The 24,377-nt window shown below is 39.1% G+C and overlaps 1 protein-coding gene and 2 long non-coding RNA genes across 4 annotated transcripts; all 3 read right to left on the bottom strand.

Moving 5' to 3' along the window:
* Positions 1–1,701: 1,701 nt before the first annotated feature.
* LOC124136285 lies at positions 1,702–5,139 on the bottom strand. 2 transcript variants are annotated; one of them, XR_007222708.1, is made up of 3 exons: positions 4,998–5,139; positions 4,332–4,405; positions 1,702–1,878 (listed from the first exon to the last, which is right to left on the bottom strand). XR_007222708.1 is itself a non-coding variant. In XM_046502166.2 (3 exons), the coding sequence occupies exons 1-3, from the start codon at positions 5,029–5,031 to the stop codon at positions 3,573–3,575; spliced, it is 312 nt and encodes a 103-aa protein (XP_046358122.2). In that variant the 5' UTR covers positions 5,032–5,139; the 3' UTR covers positions 2,144–3,572. The 2 variants fall into 2 exon arrangements, 1 of the variants encoding a protein (XP_046358122.2); XM_046502166.2 differs by lacking the exon at positions 1,702–1,878 and adding an exon at positions 2,144–3,776.
* A 4,146-nt stretch (positions 5,140–9,285) lies between these two features.
* Positions 9,286–12,760, bottom strand: LOC124136289. Its single transcript, XR_006861332.2, has 2 exons — positions 12,584–12,760; positions 9,286–9,462 (listed from the first exon to the last, which is right to left on the bottom strand). It is a non-coding gene; the product is annotated as an uncharacterized LOC124136289 (long non-coding RNA).
* Positions 12,761–16,856: 4,096 nt separating this feature from the next.
* Positions 16,857–20,560, bottom strand: LOC124136287. Its single transcript, XR_006861330.1, has 3 exons — positions 20,434–20,560; positions 19,351–19,424; positions 16,857–16,992 (listed from the first exon to the last, which is right to left on the bottom strand). It is a non-coding gene; the product is annotated as an uncharacterized LOC124136287 (long non-coding RNA).
* Positions 20,561–24,377: the final 3,817 nt, after the last annotated feature.

The following is a 24,377-nucleotide window of genomic DNA, read 5'->3' on the forward strand; positions in this document are numbered from 1 at the left end:
AAATAAATAACTTATTTATTTCTACTCATGCATACCTATATAGTATAAGAACTGGTGTGTTCCCATGTACACTATATTGAATTTACTTATGATTTATTGTTATACATTGTAAATAACAATGTGGGTGCATTATGATGTGTGAATGATCATTCGAGGACATGTATGTGATATACAAATGAGCATTATTTTATTTGTATATATTCATGTAATATCGACGCCGCGATATAACTGGAATACTGTTAAAAGCGGCGTTAAACCCAACTCACTCACTCACTCATGTAATATCGAAGCAGGATAATGCCCGCCCACGTGCTGTTGCTGTACTGCCAGACCTCTCCCACACGTCTGGAATGAGATAAAACGACGCCAACGAAAGTACCAGAACCATCCTTTAACGCTGGCTCAGTTGGTAAAATCGCATGTGTCTTCAATGCGCCGCCGCTGTCTCGCCTGTACGAACGCTAATGGTTGTCACACCTAATATTGACACTATTAACTGATCGTTTTGTTACACCGTCCCTCTTTTAAGGCGTGTCCCATATGTATATATGAATATATGTACATGTGTATGTATGTATGTACTTTTATCTTATGTATATTCCACGGTGGTCATGTTTTTTTAAAAGTCTCTGGGACTTATGGTTGATTGAATAGAAAGTACATGCATTTTTATTCAGCAAAATATTGTTTATAACATGTCATATTTTGACTTCACATACGTTGTTCGTTCAGTATATTTTTATTTAAACCATGAAATGCAATACATTTGTTAGAACGTTTACCACAATAATGATAGGGAGAAATACCCTTCATCACAAGCCGAATGCGACCTGACCTAGTTCCGACCGGAATAGGCTTCTGTGCCCAGTGAAGAGACCGTGTCTATCAAATTCAGTATGTCAGGGAGGTAATTTGCTTAAATAGCATAAAGACTTCACTCACTCGTATGAAGTCATAAACAAATACCAGATATCAAAGTATCAAAGGCCGTCGAAGGAATCTAACTTGGGTTAGATTTCGGACAAAGAATGTAATTAAGTTTTTCAGAGTTTTTCCATTTCACATCAATATATAGTATCTCTAATAGTCAAACAAGTTTGGCGGAAGTGTGGGGTCACACTACATCGAACTTTTTGAACTTTTATAATAATCGTTCAGAAACTGACAGCAAGAGTATTATGTTTACACGCAGGAGTGATGGTTGGGAGTACAAATGTCCCATTTCAACCTCGAATTTCATGATACATGGGGTTTGTGAGAGATAACTACATCATGGAAAACATGGAGTTATTGTTTTAGTGGAGACCCAACAATGTAACCATCCGATCCTCAGTCTAATCTGCTCTTGCATAACGACTGGTCGGCTTCATCTGCTTGACGTGGAGTCTCTGGGCGGGGATTTCGACCACATGCGAAGTGTTTTTGGTTGTACCTTTGTTTATATTTCAAAGACGCACTCAGCAATATTATTGAACTATGGCGGCGTCCTTGATTCAGATTGATATTGTAACGGAAGGGCCAAAGATGATAATTACTTGTTGGTAAACTACTAACATAAATGGTTGCTGCCACCAGTCACGGAATGTGACAAAATATATACCAGAGCTTGGAGACGAGGGTCAGCGAAAATATATAACACGGATCTACAAAGTTACGAATGTCGAAACTGGCGAAATGCAGAAGGATCACACAACAAGTAGGTAAAGTTCAATAAGGAGTTTATTATGTAATCACTGAACTTAAAAATCTTGTACATGGTCTCGAGATCGCGAGATACGATAGCGGCTGTGAAACATCCCTCGCTCGGCATTGTCTGTCACATCGTGACTCTAGAATCCGGTACTTGTCTGTATCCCTCCCACGACTGACATATCTGAACTGTTAAAATAATGAAATTGTACAATAAACTTTGAAACTTGAAAGTGTAAGAAGTTGGCTGAAACCAGAACTGGATCCATGTAATGTAATGAATACATTCCGGAAGTCGCGTGACCCAGAGCTGTCAACATAAGATATAAGTAAGCATGATTTTGTTTGTTTGTTTGTTGTTTAACGCCGTTTATGACGGCGGTCTGTAAATGATCGAGTCTGGACCGGACAAACCGGTGATTGACACCATGAGCATCGATCCACGCAATTGGGAAACGATTACATGCATCAACCAAGTCAGCGAACCTGACCACCCGATCCCGTTAGTCGCCTCTTACGACAAGCACAGTCGCTTCTTATGGCAAGCATTGGATGCTGAAGACATATTCTACCCCAGAATTTCATCAATCATATGGAGTCAAATCCTAATTAAAGCTTGGAATTATTTATATAAGATTGATTCTTGAACGATCCCTGTAAACATCGGTAGATAAAAACACTTGGCTGTGGCAGCATTATCACGCAACTTGATAATTTACACAATCCGGTCGGAACGACCTCGGACCCTCTGGATCGCGATGACAATGACATGACGATGACAAATAAATATAGGATGTATAAAATATAGGAACTGTAATATTTTATACGACGACAAATCACTTGCGACTTGTGATAACTGTCACTGTTACTTGTATGCTCGAATCATTACAATCTTGGAATATTCCGTCGGAATGGCTGTCGGAATCTCGGAACTGTTATGCAGACGTCAACAAGACGTCATCCGGATGTCAGCAAAGGTAAGTAAGCACCAATCCGCGATAAAATACTTAGAGGGCAGACCAAGCATTAATATTAGCCATGTTATTAAATGTTATACAATAAAAATCTCTTAGAATACGAAAATAGAATTTAGCTGTGACTAACCCTGGAACCCTACCTTGTTTGTCAAAGTCAAAAGTGCCGCAGTTGTAGTTAACCTTGACAGGTCTATTTATGGGTGACCTAAGGTCATATGATACGCAAACCTGACGTAAGAAAATCAAGATGGCGACTGTAAACATGACAGACGTGACTCAAGTTGGCGTTTACTGGTATACTTAATTCTGTAACTGTTAGCTTTGATAAAATAGGAATTTTTGTTACAATGTTATGGGCCACGATCCACGCCGCTAGAGAACGATGACACGCGATGAATCAAGGCACCGAGTCTGAGCACCCGATCCATTAAGTGGTCTTCAAGGAATGTTGTGGGGAGTATTGCATACGTTAAAATTTATGAAAACAGAATTATGTCAAGCAGCTTAAGAGTCTAAGTTGTTCGTCGAAATGGTCCAAGAACTACACTGACACAGTAAACAAATACTTATTATATGAGGTAAATCGAGCATTTTTTCCACACGATCCTCATTTTTACAGACTCTTAAAATAACGATAGGTTGAAGCGACGATTTTGCATCGATCACCTGCAAAGCCATCTCTTGATTTCGAGTGTCATCAATTTTCACAACAGGGAATGCAGAAAAATGAGAAAATACCAATATACAACACGCGTTCTTTAAGCAATAACATTTATCATATTCATTTTTAAGATTATTACATTATGTATGTTTTCAGAAATAAGCCCAAATAGTCCAAATGGTTAGTCAAAAGGGTCCCAAAACCAGTAGTTCACACAACAATGGCACAGAAAACAAATCCAAAGTCTATCTCTCCGTGAAGAAACTCTGGAACATGTATTTCACACAGGACACAAGGACTGCCGAGCACGACTGGGGCTGCTTGGATTCTTCACCAAGATCTATCTCCACAACTTGAGGGCGGGCTCTGTGGGCAGGGACGGGGAGGGAGGTCTGGGGGTCGGGCTGGGATGAGAGGGGGTTGACGGTGATCGTGAAGACACTAGGGCGCTTACAGAGAGGAAATAAATGTCCTTAATAATTGAAATCAGGATTAATCGGTAATTTGATATAAAAGCTTGTATGAAAAAACATGTGAAAGTCGACCATTTTCCGGTCATGTGTAATCTATTTGGTATGGATATTTAAACAAATAGACGGTGAAGATATACCACATACCGTCTAATATAAATAAAAGCTACAAAAACAGTTCCATAATCATACAATCTCATTAAAATCATATCTTCATTCTTGCTACCGCTAGAGAACTAACATCTGATTTTAATGAGATTGATAATCATAGGAAAAGGCCATGTATTCGGAACCAGAGAGTAATTCTAATCATATATTTAAAAATAAGAACTTTGCGAGTGGTAGATCATTGCAAGTCACCACTGTTGTGGTGTTTGTTAGAAATGAGAACTGGGACAATTTAATATTTTATATTTGACTAAATAATGTATAAACATATATGACTTATTTCAAACTATTGCCAGTTAAAATGGTTCTCGAATTTGTTTTTCTAATAGGACACATTCAAACAACTTGAACCTAACGATGACCTACAGGATCAGGGACAGGAAGAGTCTTTTGGGAGACGGGGGCCTGGTAGTTCCTAAACCTGTGGAGATCGTCCTGGGCTATAATGGAATAAATAAAATAAAAAAAACATCATATCCATCCTCATTGTATAGACTAAAACACTGTGTGTGTGTTTTAGAAGCCTAATCAAATTATCCCAACGTTACAGGATTCAGTGCCAAAACGTTTGGTTGAGGTGAAACGGTCTTTTACCAGTCTCTCCCCTTTTAAAAACCCCAACAAAACACACTTAATATGAAGCTGGGATCTGTAAACCTACCCAACTCCAATGAAAATCATGTTACATTGAGTGGATCCCATTGCCAGGGGAAGAAAAGGGGAAACATAGATCTATTGTTACTTTGATCATTTGTCATGATACTTTGACAGTGATTAATATGATTTTACCATAGGAATTGAATTGGTACAATTCATGTTAATAACAGAAATCACTTCGCTGATATACATTACTGAGGGAGTTTACAAATTTTACAAAAATAAAACCGGCATACGCATGGTATGTCATTCTCTTTCACTTTGATTGTTACCAAATTCAAGTTGGGAATACAATCCGTCAAAAGGTACCACTCTAAGCTTTGAAATCAAGATAAAAAGCAAACATAATTTAACACTGAGACCACTACTAGATACCTTGATGATAAACCAAAGCAACAGTGGCATACATCGTGCAGAACGTGCGATACGTGCGGGATAAAGAGCAAAATGCAAACACAGACGTGGAAACAAAGTGCAGCAGTAACAACCAAAATGGCGTCGTTTGTGAATAACGGAAGTAGCAACGGTCTCCATGGAGATCAATCAACGATCGTTACCTCTCGCTCTTTTCCGTAAACTGCCTGTACCGGAATCACATGCTTGATCACGATTGTGAAATCTGGATACCCTTGAGTCGTTTAATGATATAACTAGAGTATATATAAAGAATATTATTCTAAACCTATAGCTTTGAAAACAATTCAGGGTTTTCTTTCCACAGAAAAAAGTGTGTTTGTTTGCTGTTTAAAGCACTCAGCAGTATTTCAACTATTTGACGGCGATCTGTAAATATTCGAGTCTGTACCAGGCAATCCAGTGATTGAAATCATGCGCATCGATCTACGCAGTTGTGATACGAGGATATGCAGCAATCAAGTCAGCGAGCCCGTTATAGTCGTCTCTTACGGCAAGCATGGGCTTCTGAAGACCTATTCTAACCCGGATCTTCGAGGGGGGTCCACAGTAAAAAAGCAATTCAGCATAGATCCTTCTTTAATTGCCGATTATCATAAGGGAAATACTATTTGTATTCATCTAAGTTTGAGGGGACCAATACGTTTACTTGTGTTTCATCCAGAAGCTGAAAAAACCCAAGAATGACAGGTAGTAAGCTAACAGAAAATAGTTCACCTTAACGCAACACTCATCTTTTATTTAACCCATCAGGAAATTCTTTAACATGCATCTCTTAAATAACTGTGCCCCTTAGTAATAGGCCCAACATGCGGTCAAAACGCGAAAATATACAGATTCCGTCAGAAGGGAACGATAAATAAGTTGCTGGTTCTTGGCTGAAGTCCGGCGTCACAAGGGGAGACCACTCCCGTTGTTTTGATGGCGTGGTTTATTTTCGCAGGTTCTCGAGGTAGCTTGATCGACACACCGAAGATCTGTGACAACTATCTATGGTGGATGTTTTAACACGAAACTCTTCTGGTGCTCCAAGATAGGAAAAACAAACAACAAGCCAATACTGTCTTAAGGATGATTATTAAGTCATAAGCAAATAGAACAAAGAAATTCGAAATATGAGATTAAATCAACAGCGTTAGAAATTCGCACGAGTCCAGTAGTCCTTGCTAAACTGCCTAATAGTTAATTTTCATAAGGACTAGTAGAAATGTGCCATTTCGAGGGTTTTGCTATATGTTATCATTATAAGGACTAGTGGACTAAAACGATAGTTGCTAAAGCTGGTCAAACTATAAAATATCTTAAAATATTAACTATATTAACATATGTACATATGACTTCTATAGACTCCCTATTATAAATGTTATGTTGAACTAACTTACAGCGGCCGAACACTAATGGAATCTGAACCAGATAACCCTTTACCAAATAAGGGCGGGGGACACCAAACTTTCGCTTCACACGGTATACCTTTGCAACTCATACCGTTAGTTTGCCCATTCTAGTGCATTATTTTGTCATTTTTGTTTAAAACATGACACCAAATGATGTACATATATATGCTCTCTGCTTCATGGCATTCATTCAAACGATGAAGGAGTAAGCATATACTCCGAAACGTTGTGTTCCTCATAATAAGAAGTTTTAATCTGCGACGTTACAATTTCTTTATCATGCATGGTCAAAGGGAGACAATTCAAACGATTACAGTCATGGGTGTCGTTTGTCAAGTTCCTCACAGCGATATCCCGTTCGCGGAGCTCTCTCTATATGATGGGTGGCTACAACCATACTTGGGAGTCGATCTCGAATCGGACTGACCGTGATTACTAACCTACCTTTGTTGACATCCGGATGACGTCTTGTTGACGTCTGACAGTTCCGAAATTCCGACAGCCATTCCGCGACGGCAATAATTAGGTATTTTTATGATCTTTTTGGTGAAGTGCAATAAATGATCATTACAAAAAACCCTAATTATTACCGTCACCATATTTACATAATTGATTGCTGAATATTTAATCATATGCATTCCTACCATGATGTAGGTGAATGGTGACTTTGGCTCATCTATCAGCAAATTTTCAATTATAGCCCGACAAGAAATTTAGCAGGTGAACAGTCCAAACGAGATACAGGGTGCTTGCAAGGGATGTACTGCGCTAACTTTCAGTCGCTTGCAATCGCACCAATTGCTTCGTTTGAAATTTGAGTTTGAGAGAGTAACATGATAATTCGTGACTGGATCAACTGGGCAGCTAACACCCCAGCATGACCAGTCTGCTCCACACATTCAAAGAAGTCCTCAATAATCATACAGAGCCTCTTCCATTACGTGCTTCTTTTGGACAAGGCAACCAAGCGGTAGTCGCGCCGCCATTTGGAAGAGTGCGTAAAGCACTTCGGGCTATTGCAGACAACTCTAAGCGTTTTGACAAAACTATGAAATAAATAACTAATTTATTTCTACTCATGCATACCTATATAGTGTAAGAACTGGTGTGTTCCCATGTACACTATATTGAATTTACTTATGATTTGTTGTTATACATTGTAAATAACAATGTGGGTGCATTATGATGTGTGAATGATCATTCGAGGACATGTATGTGATATACAAATGAGCAATTATTTTATTTGTATATATTCATGTAACATCATGCCGCGATATAACTGGAATACTGTTAAAAGCGGCGTCAAACCCAACTCACTCATTCACTCATGTAATATCGAAGCAGGATAATGCCTGCCCACGTGCTGTTGCTGTACTGCCAGACCTCTCCCACACGTCTGGAATGAGATAAAACGACGCCAACGAAAGTACCAGAACCATCCTTTAACGCTGACTCAGTTGGTAAAATCGCATGTGTCTTCAATGCGCCGCCGCTGTCTCGCCTGTACAAACGCTAATGTGAGTGAGTGAGTATGGTTTTACGCCGCTTTTAGCAATATTCCAGCAATATCACGGCGGGGACACAACAAATGGGCTTCACACATTGTACCTGAACGCTAATGGTTGTCACATCTAATATTGACACTATTAACTGATCGTTTTGTTACACCGTCCCTCTTTTAAGGCGTGTCCCATATGTATATATGTATATATGTACATGTGTATGTATGTATGTACTTTTATCTTATGTATATTCCACGGTGGTCATGTTTTTTTAAAAGTCTCTGGGACTTATGGTTGATTGAATAGAAAGTACATGCATTTTTATTCAGCAAAATATTGTTTATAACATGTCATATTTTGACTTCACATACGTTGTTCGTTCAGTATATTTTTATTTAAACCATGAAATGCAATACATTTGTTAGAACGTTTACCACAATAATGATAGGGAGAAATACCCTTCATCACAAGCCGAATGCGACCTGACCTAGTTCCGACCGGAATAGGCTTCTGTGCCCAGTGAAGAGACCGTGTCTATCAAATTCAGTATGTCAGGGAGGTAATTTGCTTAAATAGCATAAAGACTTCACTCACTCGTATGAAGTCATAAACAAATACCAGATATCAAAGTATCAAAGGCCGTCGAAGGAATCTAACTTAGGTTAGATTTCGGACAAAGAATGTAATTAAGTTTTTCAGAGTTTTTCCATTTCACATCAATATATAGTATCTCTAATAGTCAAACAAGTTTGGCGGAAGTGTGGGGTCACACTACATCGAACTTTTTGAACTTTTATAATAATCGTTCAGAAACCGACAGCAAGAGTATTATGTTTACACGCAGGAGTGATGGTTGGGAGTACAAATGTCCCATTTCAACCTCGAATTTCATGATACATGGGGTTTGTGAGAGATAACTACATCATGGAAAACATGGAGTTATTTTTTTATTGGAGACCCAACATTGTAACCATCCGATCCTCAGTCTAATCTGCTCTTGCATAACGACTGGTCGGCTTCATCTGCTTGACGTGGAGTCTCTGGGCGGGGATTTCGACCACATGCGAAGTGTTTTTGGTTGTACCTTTGTTTATATTTCAAAGACGCACTCAGCAATATTATTGAACTATGGCGGCGTCCTTGATTCAGATTGATATTGTAACGGAAGGGCCAAAGATGATAATTACTTGTTGGTAAACTACTAACATAAATGGTTGCTGCCACCAGTCACGGAATGTGACAAAATATATACCAGAGCTTGGAGACGAGGGTCAGCGAAAATATATAACACGGATCTACAAAGTTACGAATGTCGAAACTGGCGAAATGCAGAAGGATCACACAACAAGTAGGTAAAGTTCAATAAGGAGTTTATTATGTAATCACTGAACTTAAAAATCTTGTACATGGTCTCGAGATCGCGAGATACGATAGCGGCTGTGAAACATCCCTCGCTCGGCATTGTCTGTCACATCGTGACTCTAGAATCCGGTACTTGTCTGTATCCCTCCCACGACTGATATATCTGAACTGTTAAAATAATGAAATTGTACAATAAACTTTGAAACTTGAAAGTGTACGAAGTTGGCTGAAACCAGAACTGGATCCATGTAATGTAATGAATCCAGTTCTCCAGAATCGCGTGACCCAGAGCTGTCAACATAAGATATAAGTAAGCATGATTTTGTTTTTTTGTTTGTTGTTTAACGCCGTTTATGACAGCGGTCTGTAAATGATCGAGTCTGGACCGGACAAACCGGTGATTGACACCATGAGCATCGATCCACGCAATTGGGAAACGATTACATGCATCAACCAAGTCAGCGAACCTGACCACCCGATCCCGTTAGTCGCCTCTTACGACAAGCACAGTCGCTTCTTATGGCAAGCATTGGATGCTGAAGACATATTCTACCCCAGAATTTCATCAATCATATGGAGTCAAATCCTAATTAAAGCTTGGAATTATTTATATAAGATTGATTCTTGAACGATCCCTGTAAACATCGGTAGATAAAAACACTTGGCTGTGGCAGCATTATCACGCAACTTGATAATTTACACAATCCGGTCGGAACGACCTCGGACCCTCTGGATCGCGATGACAATGACATGACGATGACAAATAAATATAGGATGTATATAATATAGGAACTGTAATATTTTATACGACGACAAATCACTTGCGACTTGTGATAACTGTCACTGTTACTTGTATGCTCGAATCATTACAATCTTGGAATATTCCGTCGGAATGGCTGTCGGAATCTCGGAACTGTTATGCAGACGTCAACAAGACGTCATCCGGATGTCAGCAAAGGTAAGTAAGCACCAATCCGCGATAAAATACTTAGAGGGCAGACCAAGCATTAATATTAGCCATGTTATTAAATGTTATACAATAAAAATCTCTTAGAATACGAAAATAGAATTTAGCTGTGACTAACCCTGGAACCCTACCTTGTTTGTCAAAGTCAAAAGTGCCGCAGTTGTAGTTAACCTTGACAGGTCTATTTATGGGTGACCTAAGGTCATATGATACGCAAACCTGACGTAAGAAAATCAAGATGGCGACTGTAAACATGACAGACGTGACTCAAGTTGGCGTTTACTGGTATACTTAATTCTGTAACTGTTAGCTTTGATAAAATAGGAATTTTTGTTACAATGTTATGGGCCACGATCCACGCCGCTAGAGAACGATGACACGCGATGAATCAAGGCACCGAGTCTGAGCACCCGATCCATTAAGTGGTCTTCAAGGAATGTTGTTGGGAGTATTGCATACGTTAAAATTTATGAAAACAGAATTATGTCAAGCAGCTTAAGAGTCTAAGTTGTTCGTCGAAATGGTCCAAGAACTACACTGACACAGTAAACAAATACTTATTATATGAGGTAAATCGAGCATTTTATCCACACAATCCTCATTTTTACAGACTCTTAAAATAACGATAGGTTGAAGCGACGATTTTGCATCGATCACCTGCAAAGCCATCTCTTGATTTCGAGTGTCATCAATTTTCACAACAGGGAATGCAGAAAAATGAGAAAATACCAATATACAACACGCGTTCTTTAAGCAATAACATTTATCATATTCATTTTTAAGATTATTACATTATGTATGTTTTCAGAAATAAGCCCAAATAGTCCAAATGGTTAGTCAAAAGGGTCCCAAAACCAGTAGTTCACACAACAATGGCACAGCAAACAACTCCAAAGTCTATCTCTCCGTGAAGAAACTCTGGAACATGTATTTCACACAGGACACAAGGACGGCCGAGCACGACTGGGGCTGCTTGGATTCTTCACCAAGATCTATCTCCACAACTTGAGGGCGGGCTCTGTGGGCAGGGACGGGGAGGGAGGTCTGGGGGTCGGGCTGGGATGAGAGGGGGTTGACGGTGATCGTGAAGACACATGGGCGCTTACAGAGAGGAAATAAATGTCCTTAATAATTGAAATCAGGATTAATCGGTAATTTGATATAAAAGCTTGTATGAAAAAACATGTGAAAGTCGACCATTTTCCGGTCATGTGTAATCTATTTGGTATGGATATTTAAACAAATAGACGGTGAAGATATACCACATACCGTCTAATATAAATAAAAGCTACAAAAACAGTTCCATAATCATACAATCTCATTAAAATCATATCTTCATTCTTGCTACCGCTAGAGAACTAACATCTGATTTTAATGAGATTGATAATCATAGGAAAAGGCCATGTATTCGGAACCAGAGAGTAATTTTAATCATATATTTAAAAATAAGAACTTTGCGAGTGGTAGATCATTGCAAGTCACCACTGTTGTGGTGTTTGTTAGAAATGAGAACTGGGACAATTTAATATTTTATATTTGACTAAATAATGTATAAACATATATGACTTATTTCAAACTATTGCCAGTTAAAATGGTTCTCGAATTTGTTTTTCTAATAGGACACATTCAAACAACTTGAACCTAACGATGACCTACAGGATCAGGGACAGGAAGAGTCTTTTGGGAGACGGGGACCTGGTAGTTCCTAAACCTGTGGAGATCGTCCTGGGCTATAATGGAATAAATAAAATAAAAAAACCATCATATCCATCCTCATTATATAGACTAAAACACTGTGTGTGTGTTTTAGAAGCCTAATCAAATTATCCCAACGTTACAGGATTCAGTGCCAAAACGTTTGGTTGAGGTGAAACGGTCTTTTACCAGTCTCTCCCCTTTTAAAAACCCCAACAAAACACACTTAATATGAAGCTGGGATCTGTAAACCTACCCAACTCCAATGAAAATCATGTTACATTGAGTGGATCCCATTGCCAGGGGAAGAAAAGGGGAAACATAGATCTATTGTTACTTTGATCATTTGTCATGATACTTTGACAGTGATTAATATGATTTTACCATAGGAATTGAATTGGTACAATTCATGTTAATAACAGAAATCACTTCGCTGATATACATTACTGAGGGAGTTTACAAATTTTACAAAAATAAAACCGGCATACGCATGGTATGTCATTCTCTTTCACTTTGATTGTTACCAAATTCAAGTTGGGAATACAATCCGTCAAAAGGTACCACTCTAAGCTTTGAAATCAAGATAAAAAGCAAACATAATTTAACACTGAGACCACTATTAGATACCTTGATGATAAACCAAAGCAACTGTGGCATACATCGTGCAGAACGTGCGATACGTGCGGGATAAAGAGCAAAATGCAAACACAGACGTGGAAACAAAGTGCAGCAGCAACAACCAAAATGGCGTCGTTTGTGAATAACGGAAGTAGCAAGGGTCTCCATGGAGATCAATCAACGATCGTTACCTCTCGCTCTTTTCCGTAAACTGCCTGTACCGGAATCACATGCTTGATCACGATTGTGAAATCTGGATACCCTTGAGTCGTTTAATGATATAACTAGAGTATATATAAAGAATATTATTCTAAACCTATAGCTTTGAAAACAATTCAGGGTTTTCTTTCCACAGAAAAAAGTGTGTTTGATTGCTGTTTAAAGCACTCAGCAGTATTTCAACTATTTGACGGCGATCTGTAAATATTCGAGTCTGTACCAGGCAATCCAGTGATTGAAATCATGCGCATCGATCTACGCAGTTGTGATACGAGGATATGCAGCAACCAAGTCAGCGAGCCCGTTATAGTCGTCTCTTACGGCAAGCATGGGCTTCTGAAGACCTATTCTAACCCGGATCTTCGAGGGGGGTCCACAGTAAAAAAGCAATTCAGCATAGATCCTTCTTTAATCGCCGATTATCATAAGGGAAATACCATTTGTATTCATCTAAGTTTGAGGGGACCAATACGTTTACTTGTGTTTCATCCAGAAGCTGAAAAAACCCAAGAATGACAGGTAGTAAGCTAACAGAAAATAGTTCACCTTAACGCAACGCTCATCTTTTATTTAACCCATCAGGAAATTCTTTAACATGCATCTCTTAAATAACTGTGCCCCTTAGTAATAGGCCCAACAAGCGGTCAAAACGCGAAAATATACAGATTCCGTCAGAAGGGAACGATAAATAAGTTGCTGGTTCTTGGCTGAAGTCCGGCGTCACAAGGGGAGACCACTCCCGTTGTTTTGATGGCGTGGTTTATTTTCGCAGGTTCTCGAGGTAGCTTGATCGACACACCGAAGATCTGTGACAACTATCTATGGTGGATGTTTTAACACGAAACTCTTCTGGTGCTCCAAGATAGGAAAAACAAACAACAAGCCAATACTGTCTTAAGGATGATTATTAAGTCATAAGCAAATAGAACAAAGAAATTCGAAATATGAGATTAAATCAACAGCGTTAGAAATTCGCACGAGTCCAGTAGTCCTTGCTAAACTGCCTAATAGTTAATTTTCATAAGGACTAGTAGAAATGTGCCATTTCAAGGGTTTTGCTATATGTTATCATTATAAGGACTAGTGGACTAAAACGATAGTTGCTAAAGCTGGTCAAACTATAAAATATTTTAAAATATTAACTATATTAACATATGTACATATGACTTCTATAGACTCCCTATTATAAATGTTATGTTGAACTAACTTACAGCGGCCGAACACTAATGGAATCTGAACCAGATAACCCTTTACCAAATAAGGGCGGGGGACACCAAACTTTCGCTTCACACGGTATACCTTTGCAACTCATACCGTTAGTTTGCCCAATCTAGTGCATTATTTTGTCATTTTTGTTTAAAACATGTCACCAAATGATGTACATATATATGCTCTCTGCTTCATGGCATTCATTCAAACGATGAAGGAGTAAGCATATACTCCGAAACGTTGTGTTCCTCATATTAAAGAAGTTTTAATCTGCGACGTTACAATTTCTTTATCATGCATGGTCAAAGGGAGACAATTCAAACGATTACAGTCATGGGTGTCGTTTGTCAAGTTCCTCACAGCGATATCCCGTTCGCGGAGATCTCTCTATATGATGAGTGGCTACAACCATACTTGGGAGTCGATCTCGAATCGGACTGACCGTGATTACTAACCTACCTTTGTTGACATCCGGATGACGTCTTGTTGACGTCTGACAGTTCCGAAATTCCGACAGCCATTCCGCGACGGCAATAATTAGGTATTTTTATGATCTTTTTGGTGAAGTGCAATCAATGATCATTACAAAAAAACCTAATTATTACCGTCACCATATTTACATAATTGATTGCTGAATATTTAATCATATGCATTCCTACCATGATGTAGGTGAATGGTGACTTTGGCTCATCTATCAGCAAATTTTCAATTATAGCCCGACAAGAAATTTAGCAGGTGAACAGTCCAAACGAGATACAGGGTGCTTGCAAGGGATGTACTGCGCTAACTTTCAGTCGCTTGCAATCGCACCAATTGCTTCGTTTGAAATTTGAGTTTGAGAGAGCAACATGATAATTCGTGACTGGATCAGCTGGGCAGCTAACACCCCAGCATGACCAGTCTGCTCCACACATTCAAAGAAGTCCTCAATAATCATACAGAGCCTCTTCCATTACGTGCTTCTTTTGGACAAGGCAACCAAGCGGTAGTCGCACCGCCATTTGGAAGAGTGCGTAAAGCACTTCGGGCTATTGCAGACCCCGGGATAAGCGATTAATTTGCTTACTCTAAGCGTTTTGACAAAACTATGAAATAAATAACTAATTTATTTCTACTCATGCATACCTATATAGTGTAAGAACTGGTGTGTTCCCATGTACACTATATTGAATTTACTTATGATTTGTTGTTATACATTGTAAATAACAATGTGGGTGCATTATGATGTGTGAATGATCATTCGAGGACATGTATGTGATATACAAATGAGCATTATTTTATTTGTATATATTCATGTAATATCATGCCGCGATATTACTGGAATACTGTTAAAAGCGGCGTCAAACCCAACTCACTCACTCACTCATGTAATATCGAAGCAGGAAAATGCCCGCCCACGTGCTGTTGCTGTACTGCCAGACCTCTCCCACACGTCTGGAATGAGATAAAACGACGCCAACGAAAGTACCAGAACCATCCTTTAACGCTGGCTCAGTTGGTAAAATCGCATGTGTCTTCAATGCGCCGCCGCTGTCTCGCCTGTACGAACGCTAATGGTTGTCACACCTAATATTGACACTATTAACTGATCGTTTTGTTACACCGTCCCTCTTTTAAGGCGTGTCCCATATGTATATATGTATATATGTACATGTGTATGTATGTATGTACTTTTATCTTATGTTTATTCCACGGTGGTCATGTTTTTTAAAAGTCTCTGGGACTTATGGTTGATTGAATAGAAAGTACATGCATTTTTATTCAGCAAAATATTGTTTATAACATGTCATATTTTGACTTCACATACGTTGTTCGTTCAGTATATTTTTATTTAAACCATGAAATGCAATACATTTGTTAGAACGTTTACCGCAATAATGATAGGGATAAATACCCTTCATCACAAGCCGAATGCGACCTGACCTAGTTCCGACCGGAATAGGCTTCTGTGCCCAGTGAAGAGACCGTGTCTATCAAATTCAGCATGTCAGGGAGGTAATTTGCTTAAATAGCATAAAGACTTCACTCACTCGTATGAAGTCATAAACAAATACCAGATATCAAAGTATCAAAGGCCGTCGAAGGAATCTAACTTAGGTTAGATTTCGGACAAAGAATGTAATTAAGTTTTTCAGAGTTTTTCCATTTCACATCAATATATAGTATCTCTAATAGTCAAACAAGTTTGGCGGAAGTGTGGGGTCACACTACATCGAACTTTTTGAACTTTTATAATAATCGTTCAGAAACCGACAGCAAGAGTATTATGTTTACACGCAGGAGTGATGGTTGGGAGTACAAATGTCCCATTTCAACCTCGAATTTCATGATACATGGGGTTTGTGAGAGATAACTACATCATGGAAAACATGGAGTAATTGTTTTATTGGAGACCCAACATTGTAACCATCCGATCCTCAGTCTAATCTGCTCTTGCATAACGACTGGTCGGCTTGATCTGCTTGACGTGGAGTCTCTGGGCGGGCATTTCGACCACATGCGAAGGGTTGTGGTTATTTTTTTCTGAAGAATTCGTAGCCGTAGGTCTACATGAAATGTTTTCAATGTTTATTGGCTACAGTATGTACCTTTGTTTTTATTTCAAAGACGCACTCGGCAATATTATTGAACTATGGCGGCGTCCTTGATTCAGATTGATATTGTAACGGAAGGGCCAAAGATGATAATTACTTGTTGGTAAACTACTAACATAAATGGTTGCTGCCACCAGTCACGGAATGTGACAAAATATATACCAGAGCTTGGAGACGAGGTTTAGCGAAAATATATAACACGGATCTACAAAGTTACGAATGTCGAAACTGGCGAAATGCAGAAGGATCACACAAGGAGGTAAAGTTCAATAAGGAGTTTATTAATTAATCACTGAACTTAAAAATCTTGTACATGGTCGCTCGGCATTGTCTGTCACATCGTGGCTCTGGAATCCGGTACTTGTCTGTATCCCTCCCACGATTGATATATCTGAACTGATAAAATAATGAAATTGTACAAATAAACTTTGAAACTTGAAAGCGTACGAAGTTGGCTGAAAACAGAACTGGATCCATGTAATGTAATGAATACATTCCGGAAGTCGCGTGACCCAGAGCTGTCAACATAAGTTGTTTGTTTGTTTGCTGTTTAACACCGTTTATGACGGCGGTCTGTAAATGATCGAGTCTGGACCAGACAAACCGGTGATTGACACCATGAGCATCGATCCACGCAATTGGGAAACGATTACATGCATCAACCAAGTCAGCGAACCTGACCACCCGATCCCGTTAGTCGCCTCTTAAGACAAGCACAGTCGCTTCTTATGGCAAGCATGGGATGCTGAAGACATATTCTACCCCGGATCTTCATCAATCATATGGAGTCAAATCCTAATTAAAGCTTTGAGTTATTTATATAAGATCGATTCTTGAACGATCCCTGTAAACATCGGTAGATAAAAACACTTGGCTGTGGCAGCATTATCACGCAACTTGATAATTTACACAATCCGGTCGGAACGACCTCGGACCCTCTGGATCGCGATGACAATGACATGACGATGACAAATAAATATAGGATGTATAAAATATAGGAACTGTAATATTTTATACGACGACAAATCACTTGTGACTTGTGATTACTGTCACTGTTACTTGTATGCTCGAATCATTACGATCTTGGAATATTCCGTCGGAATGCTTTCGGAATGGCTGTCGGAATCTCGGAACTGTCATGCAGACGTCAACAAGACGCCATCCGGATGTCAGCAAAGGTAAGTAAGCACCAATCCGCGATAAAATACTTAGAGGGCAGACCAAGCATTAATATTAGCCATGTTATTAAATGTTATACAATTAAAATCTCTTAGAATACGAAAATAGAATTTAGCTGTGACTAACCCTGGAACCCTACCTTGTTTGTCAAAGTCAAAAGTGCCGCAGTTGTAGTTAACCTTGACAGGTCTATTTATGGGTGACCTAAGGTCATATGATACGCAAACCTGACGTAAAAAAATCAAGATGGCGACTGTAAACATGACAGACGTTACTCAAGTTGGCGTTTACTGGTATACTTAATTCTGTAACTGTTAGCTTTGATAAAATAGGAATTTTTGTTACAATGTTATGGGCCACGATCCACGCCGCTAGGGAACGATGACACGCGATGAATCAAGGCACCGAGTCTGAGCACCCGATCCATTAAGTGGTCTTCAAGGAATGTTGTGGGGAGTATTGCATACGTTAAAATTTATGAAAACGGAATTATGTCAAGCAGCCAAATAGTCTAAATTGTTCGTCGAAATGGTCCAAGAACTACAGTGACAAAGTAAACAAATACTTATTATATGAGGTAAATCGAGCATTTTATCCACACGATCCTCATTTTTATAGACTCTTAAAATAACGATAGGTTGAAGCGACGATTTCGCATCGATCACCTGCAAAGCCATCTCTTGATTTCGAGTGTCATCAATTTTCACAACAGGGAATGCAGAAAATATCAATATACAACACGCGTTCTTTAAGCAACAACATTTATCATATTCATTTTTTAGATTATTACATTATGTATGTTTTCAGAAATAAGCCCAAATAGTCCAAATGGTTAGTCAAAAGGGTCCCCAAACCAGTAGTTCACACAACAATGGCACAGAAAACAACTCCAAAGTCTATCTCTCCGTGAAGAATCTCTGGAACATGTATTTCACACAGGACACAAGGACGGCCGAGCACGACTGGGGCTGCTTGGATTCTTCACCAAGATCTATCTCCACAACTTGAGGGCGGGCTCTGGGGGCGGGGAGGGAAGTCTGGGGGTCGGGCTGGGATGAGAGGGGGTTGACGGTGATCGTGAAGACACTGGGGCGCTTACAGAGAGGAAATAAATGTCCTTAATAATTGAAATCAGGATTATTCGATAATTTGATATAAAAGCTTGTATGAAAAAAACATGTGAAAGTCGACCATTTTCCGGTCATGTGTAATCTATTTGGTATGGATATCTAAACAAATAGATGGTGAAGATATACATGTACTACATACCGTCTGACTTAAATAAGAGCTACAAAAACACTTCAATAATCATAAGACAAGGCGATGTATTCGGAACCAGAAAGTAATTTTAATCATATATTTAAAAATAAGAACTTTGCGAGTTGTAGATCATTGCAAGTCACCTCTCTTTTGGTGTTTGTTAGAAATGAGAACTGGGACTATTTAATATTTCATATTTGACTAAATAATGTATAAACATATATGACTTATTTCAAACTATTGCCAGTTAAAATGGTTCTCGAATTTGTTTTTCTAATGGGACATTGAAACAACTTGAACCCAATGATGACCTACAGGATCAGGGACAGGAAGAGTCGTTTGGGAGACGGGGACCTGGTAGTTCCTCAACCTGTGGAGATCGTCCTGGGCTATAATGGAATAAATATAATATAAAAAAACAACAACATCCATACTCATTGTGTAGACTAAAACGGTGTGTTTTTGTAGAAGCCTAATCAAATTATCCCAACGTTACAGGATTCAGTGCCAAAACGTTTGGTTGAGGTGAAACGGTCTTTTGGGACAAGAAAGACATATATATACCTTACCAGGTCTCCCCCCTTTTAAAAAAATAAAACAAAACACACCTCGTTTGAAAGCTGGAATATGAAAACCTACCCAACTCCAATGAAAATCATGTTACATTGAGTGGATCCCATTGCCAGGGGAAGAAAAGGGGAAACATAGATCTATTGTTACTTTGATCATTTGTCATGATACTTTGACAGTGATTAATATGATCGTTTGTTGATACCAAATGTTTAGGACACGATTCAAGTTTGCAACAGTCTCTGTCAAAATGTATCAATCATACAAAAACCTACACATCTCCCATGAATATTTTAGATTATAACGGACAGTTTTTATTCTCAGAAACTCCCGTTACATTGAGCTGATCCCAGAACCAGGTGAAGAAAGGGGGAATGGTGAAAGATCTATTGTTAGTTTTATCATTTCTCATTATACTTTAACAGTTACTAGTAATGATAAAAGCATGAACATCGGAATTGAATTGGTACAAATACTCGTAATAACAGAAGTCACTTCGCTGTTATGCATTACTGAGGCAGTGTCCAAGCTTTCTACACATTCAAACACACTGAAATTCACTTCACAAAAGACAAATACTTGATTAGTTGTAAAACACACAGCACAAATTGTCAAATATACGAGGGACCGGCGAAGTACATGAAATGTCCCATCTGCCAAGGAGCCTGTCCGTCATTCTCTTCACTTTTACTGTAACCAACGTTTCTTTATGACACAAGTTGGGAATTACAGTAGATTCTAGGCCTAGTTCAAAACGCATCAAACTAAAGGCTTGGAGATTAGGATAATAAGCAAAATTTAATTAACATTGAGGGCTCTACTAGATACCTTGATGATAAACCAAAGCAACAGTGGCATACATCGTGCAGAACGTGCGATACGTGCGGGATAAAGAGCAAAATGCAAACACAGACGTGGAAACAAAGTGCAGAAGCAACAACCAAAATGGCGTCGTTTGTGAATAACGGAAGTAGCAAGGGTCGCCATGGAGATCCATCAGCGATCGTCGCGTCTCGCTCTTTTCCGTAAACTGCCTATACCGGAATGACACGATTGATCACGATAGGGAAATCTGGATACACTAACTTGAATCTTCCCAATTGTGTAATAATATGACTAGGGGATATATAAAGAATATTATTCTAAACCTGTAGCTTTGAAAACAATTCAGGGTTTTCTTTCCACAGTAAAAAGTGTGTTTGTTTGCTGTTTAAGCACTCAGCAGTATTTCAACTATTTGACGGCGGTCTGTCAATAAGCGAGTCTGTACCAGGCAATCCAGTGCGCATCGATCTACGCAATTGTGATACGAGGATATGCATCAACCAAGTCAGCGAGCCCCTTATAGTCGTCTCTTACGGCAATTATTGGCATCTGAAGACCTATTCTAACCCGGATCTTTACGGGTGTCCACATTAAAAAAAAGCACTTCAGCATAGATCCTTCTTTAAATCGCCGATTACCATAAGGGAAATACTATTTGTTTGAGGGGATCAATAGGTCTACATGTGTTTCATTGAGCAGCTGACAAAAACAAGAATAACAGGTAGTAAGTAACTGAGAATATTTCACCTTAACGCAACACTCATCTTTTATTTAACCCATCAGGAAATTCTTTAACATGCATCTCTTAAATAACTGTGCCCCTTAGTAATAGGCCCAACAAGCGGTCAAAACGCGAAAATATACAGATTCCGTCAGAAGGGAACGATAAATAAGTTGCTGGTTCTTGGCTGAAGTCCGGCGTCACAAGGGGAGACCACTCCCGTTGTTTTGATGGCGTGGTTTATTTTCGCAGGTTCTCGAGGTAGCTTGATCGACACACCGAAGATCTGTGACAACTATCTACGGTGAATGTTTTAACACGAAACTCTTCTGGTGCTCCAAGATAGAAAAAACAAACAACAGGCCAATACTGTCTTAAGGATGATTATTAAGTCATAAGCAAATAGAACAAAGAAATTCGAAATATGAGATTAAATCAACAGCGTTAGAAATTTGCACTAGTCCTGTAGTCCTTGTCATTCTACCCAATAGTTAATTGTCATAAGGACTAGTAGAAATGTGCCATTTCAAGGGTTTTGCTATATGTTATCATTATAAGGACCAGTGGACTAAAACGACATACCCCCAGCGTACCATAAACGCATCAAAGACCCCAATCAGCCATAATCCTGTTTTTTATATGACTGGCTTCATCCTTTGTTTATGTCGCTGACTCCACCGATGATTGTCATTACTACCCTAGTGTGTACATAACAGGCTTCTCCACTGCAGTGTAACTACATCTGATATCTGCTCCACTGTATAAACACTGCCTCCTACCCCTATATATACTTGTCAACCATACTCTATATATCACGTGCTTGATAACAGTGTTAGCATCTACACCGAAACGTCGCTGTTAATTGTAATAAAGAAGTTGTTCATCCATTAATTCTTATCCTTTCTTCGTACTCCAGGTTCTAAATGCCTATCAAAGAAGACCTTTTTTCAAGTCATACAACAAAACACAGATTCGAATGTTCTAAAATAATTTTGATATGAACGTGTCGTGTTTACTTTTATCTTGATTCATTGTTCGTTATTAATGTACGTCTGTTGGGATCAAGCGACGACATTTTATGTCACACAAACACCCCTACCGGACATATCCTGACCGTCTGATGCCTTGTCTCGGATATGATCAACCGACGTCATATAGTTGCGTGCGGCGTTAAACGACAAACAAAGATATGATCATTCTTTTCGTATATCATTGTGGCACAGTGAATATCATATAGTTTACTCAAAAACGTGTATCACATTAGTACAGTATTTGTTTATTATGGCCAGTGCAGACGACATGGCGTATATTATATTATTACCGATCTAAAGCCATGCAGTTTGTTTGAGTAAGGGCGTCCTCGCATATTTTGTTAGTGTTTCTCATCTCAAGGTTTACGGTCAAACAAAGAAAAAAAGAGGACAAAAAGGATCCCATTGCAGAATACCTATTCAAGCCTTTTACGATCTGTACCAAATATTTGACAATTTAAACATATTGAGGGCATGCTGAACACGAAAACCGAAACACATTGTGGAAAAAAGATCTATGCATTTATTAAACTTGGGGTTTCTGGGGATGAAAATATGAATCACACTGTCTTGAATCTTCTTGAAATACACAGCAGATCGAAGCACTGGTGTTTATATTTAATAGCGATAACTGCTAAAGGTTTTCAAAAGTGGTACTAACTTGTTTCTACTTTAACGACCAAGGTTGCACCAACCCAGAACTTCACAAATAACAGACAGGCCCGTCTGTGTGATTGCCATTGTCGCAGGTCTTCATGCTTTCTCAAACATCAACTCAGCTCCTCGATTTATATAGGAACTATAGTGGAGGGAAATCCTATCACGCAACACAGAGAAAACGTAGCAAAGAGTTGCTTCCATTCCAAGTTTCAACAGTCCACTTTGAGAACGCATACCGCCATTTAGATATACGACCGTGGTTTTTCAAACCATGGTGAAATTGAACACTTTTGTCAAGATCTGGCAATTTAGGATGATAAAATATATATTATTCTTTCGGCGGGAGGGATATATTTCTCATAAACAGACGACATGCATACAACACATTTCACCTTGAACCAAAAGGACAAAAAAACCACTGCATGCATTAAGCTATTCAATTATTCCTGTAGTCCAAAATTATCACCGGCGAAGACTAAGCCGCTTCAGTGACAACATGTGTCTTATCATGTGTTAAATAACATGTTTATGTCATCCAGTGACCTCACACAGTTGACATTTGTACGAGTGGCACAAACTATAAAAAAACCCCTCTATTTCTTGATATACACGTTATTGTTTAACTGTAAGGATGGTTATTAAATCCGACAAATCTAGTAAATCTTAAACACAATGGCTTAAATCCAGTCAACCCTTACATGCAATTGCTTAAATTGTGTTTATATTCGACAGGCGTTCAATAAGTTTTGCAACTTCAATATAAGACCAAGTCGCAGAATATCTTTTGCACTTTTATTTTTCAATATAATCTCCATTCACCTCAATACACTTATTCCATTTGTCCTTCCAGCTTTTAATACGACTTTTATAGAAATCCGCAGATTGGCCCTCTAACCACGCCCCTGTGGCAGCCTTTATGTCCTCGTCATCCTGGAAGCGTCTTTCACGTAGGGCAGATTTCATTTGCCGGAACAGGAAATAGTCACTGGGGGCTAAGTCTGGGCTGTAGGGTGGGGGATTTAACTGTTCGAATCCACATTCATATATATAGGGCGGCCTGTGCAATTCTCGACTAGTGATGTTGTCATGCAAAAGTAGTTTCAGTTTCTGGGTCCCAGTGGTGGATCCATGTTTCATCCCCGGTCACTAGACGAGAAAGAAACCCGGCTTCATCAGCAGTATAGTGATCCAGGAGGTCTCGACAACTTTCAGTTCTCTGATGGCGATCTTGAGCTCTGGGGTTTCTAAGTACCCATCTTGCAGATACCTTCGACATACCAAGATGCTCATGAATAACAACAGTTCCAACTGATATTTGGAATTCCCTAGAAAGTTCAGATACTTTCACTCGTATAGCAGCAATAGTTTCCGGTTGGGTGGCATCTGAAGGCCCGCCTGACCTTGGGTCATCGTCTATGGACTCCCTACCCCTTTTAAACTGAAGAGACCAACGGCAAACTGTGGAATAGTCAGGAGCATCCTTACCCATCACTTTACACATGCGATCATGGATTTCCTTTGCTTTGCATCCCTCC

This window comes from Haliotis rufescens, unplaced genomic scaffold (assembly GCF_023055435.1).
Source record: "Haliotis rufescens isolate VD_foot unplaced genomic scaffold, xgHalRufe1.0.p SCAF_22, whole genome shotgun sequence".
Taxonomy (NCBI): domain Eukaryota; kingdom Metazoa; phylum Mollusca; class Gastropoda; order Lepetellida; family Haliotidae; genus Haliotis; species Haliotis rufescens.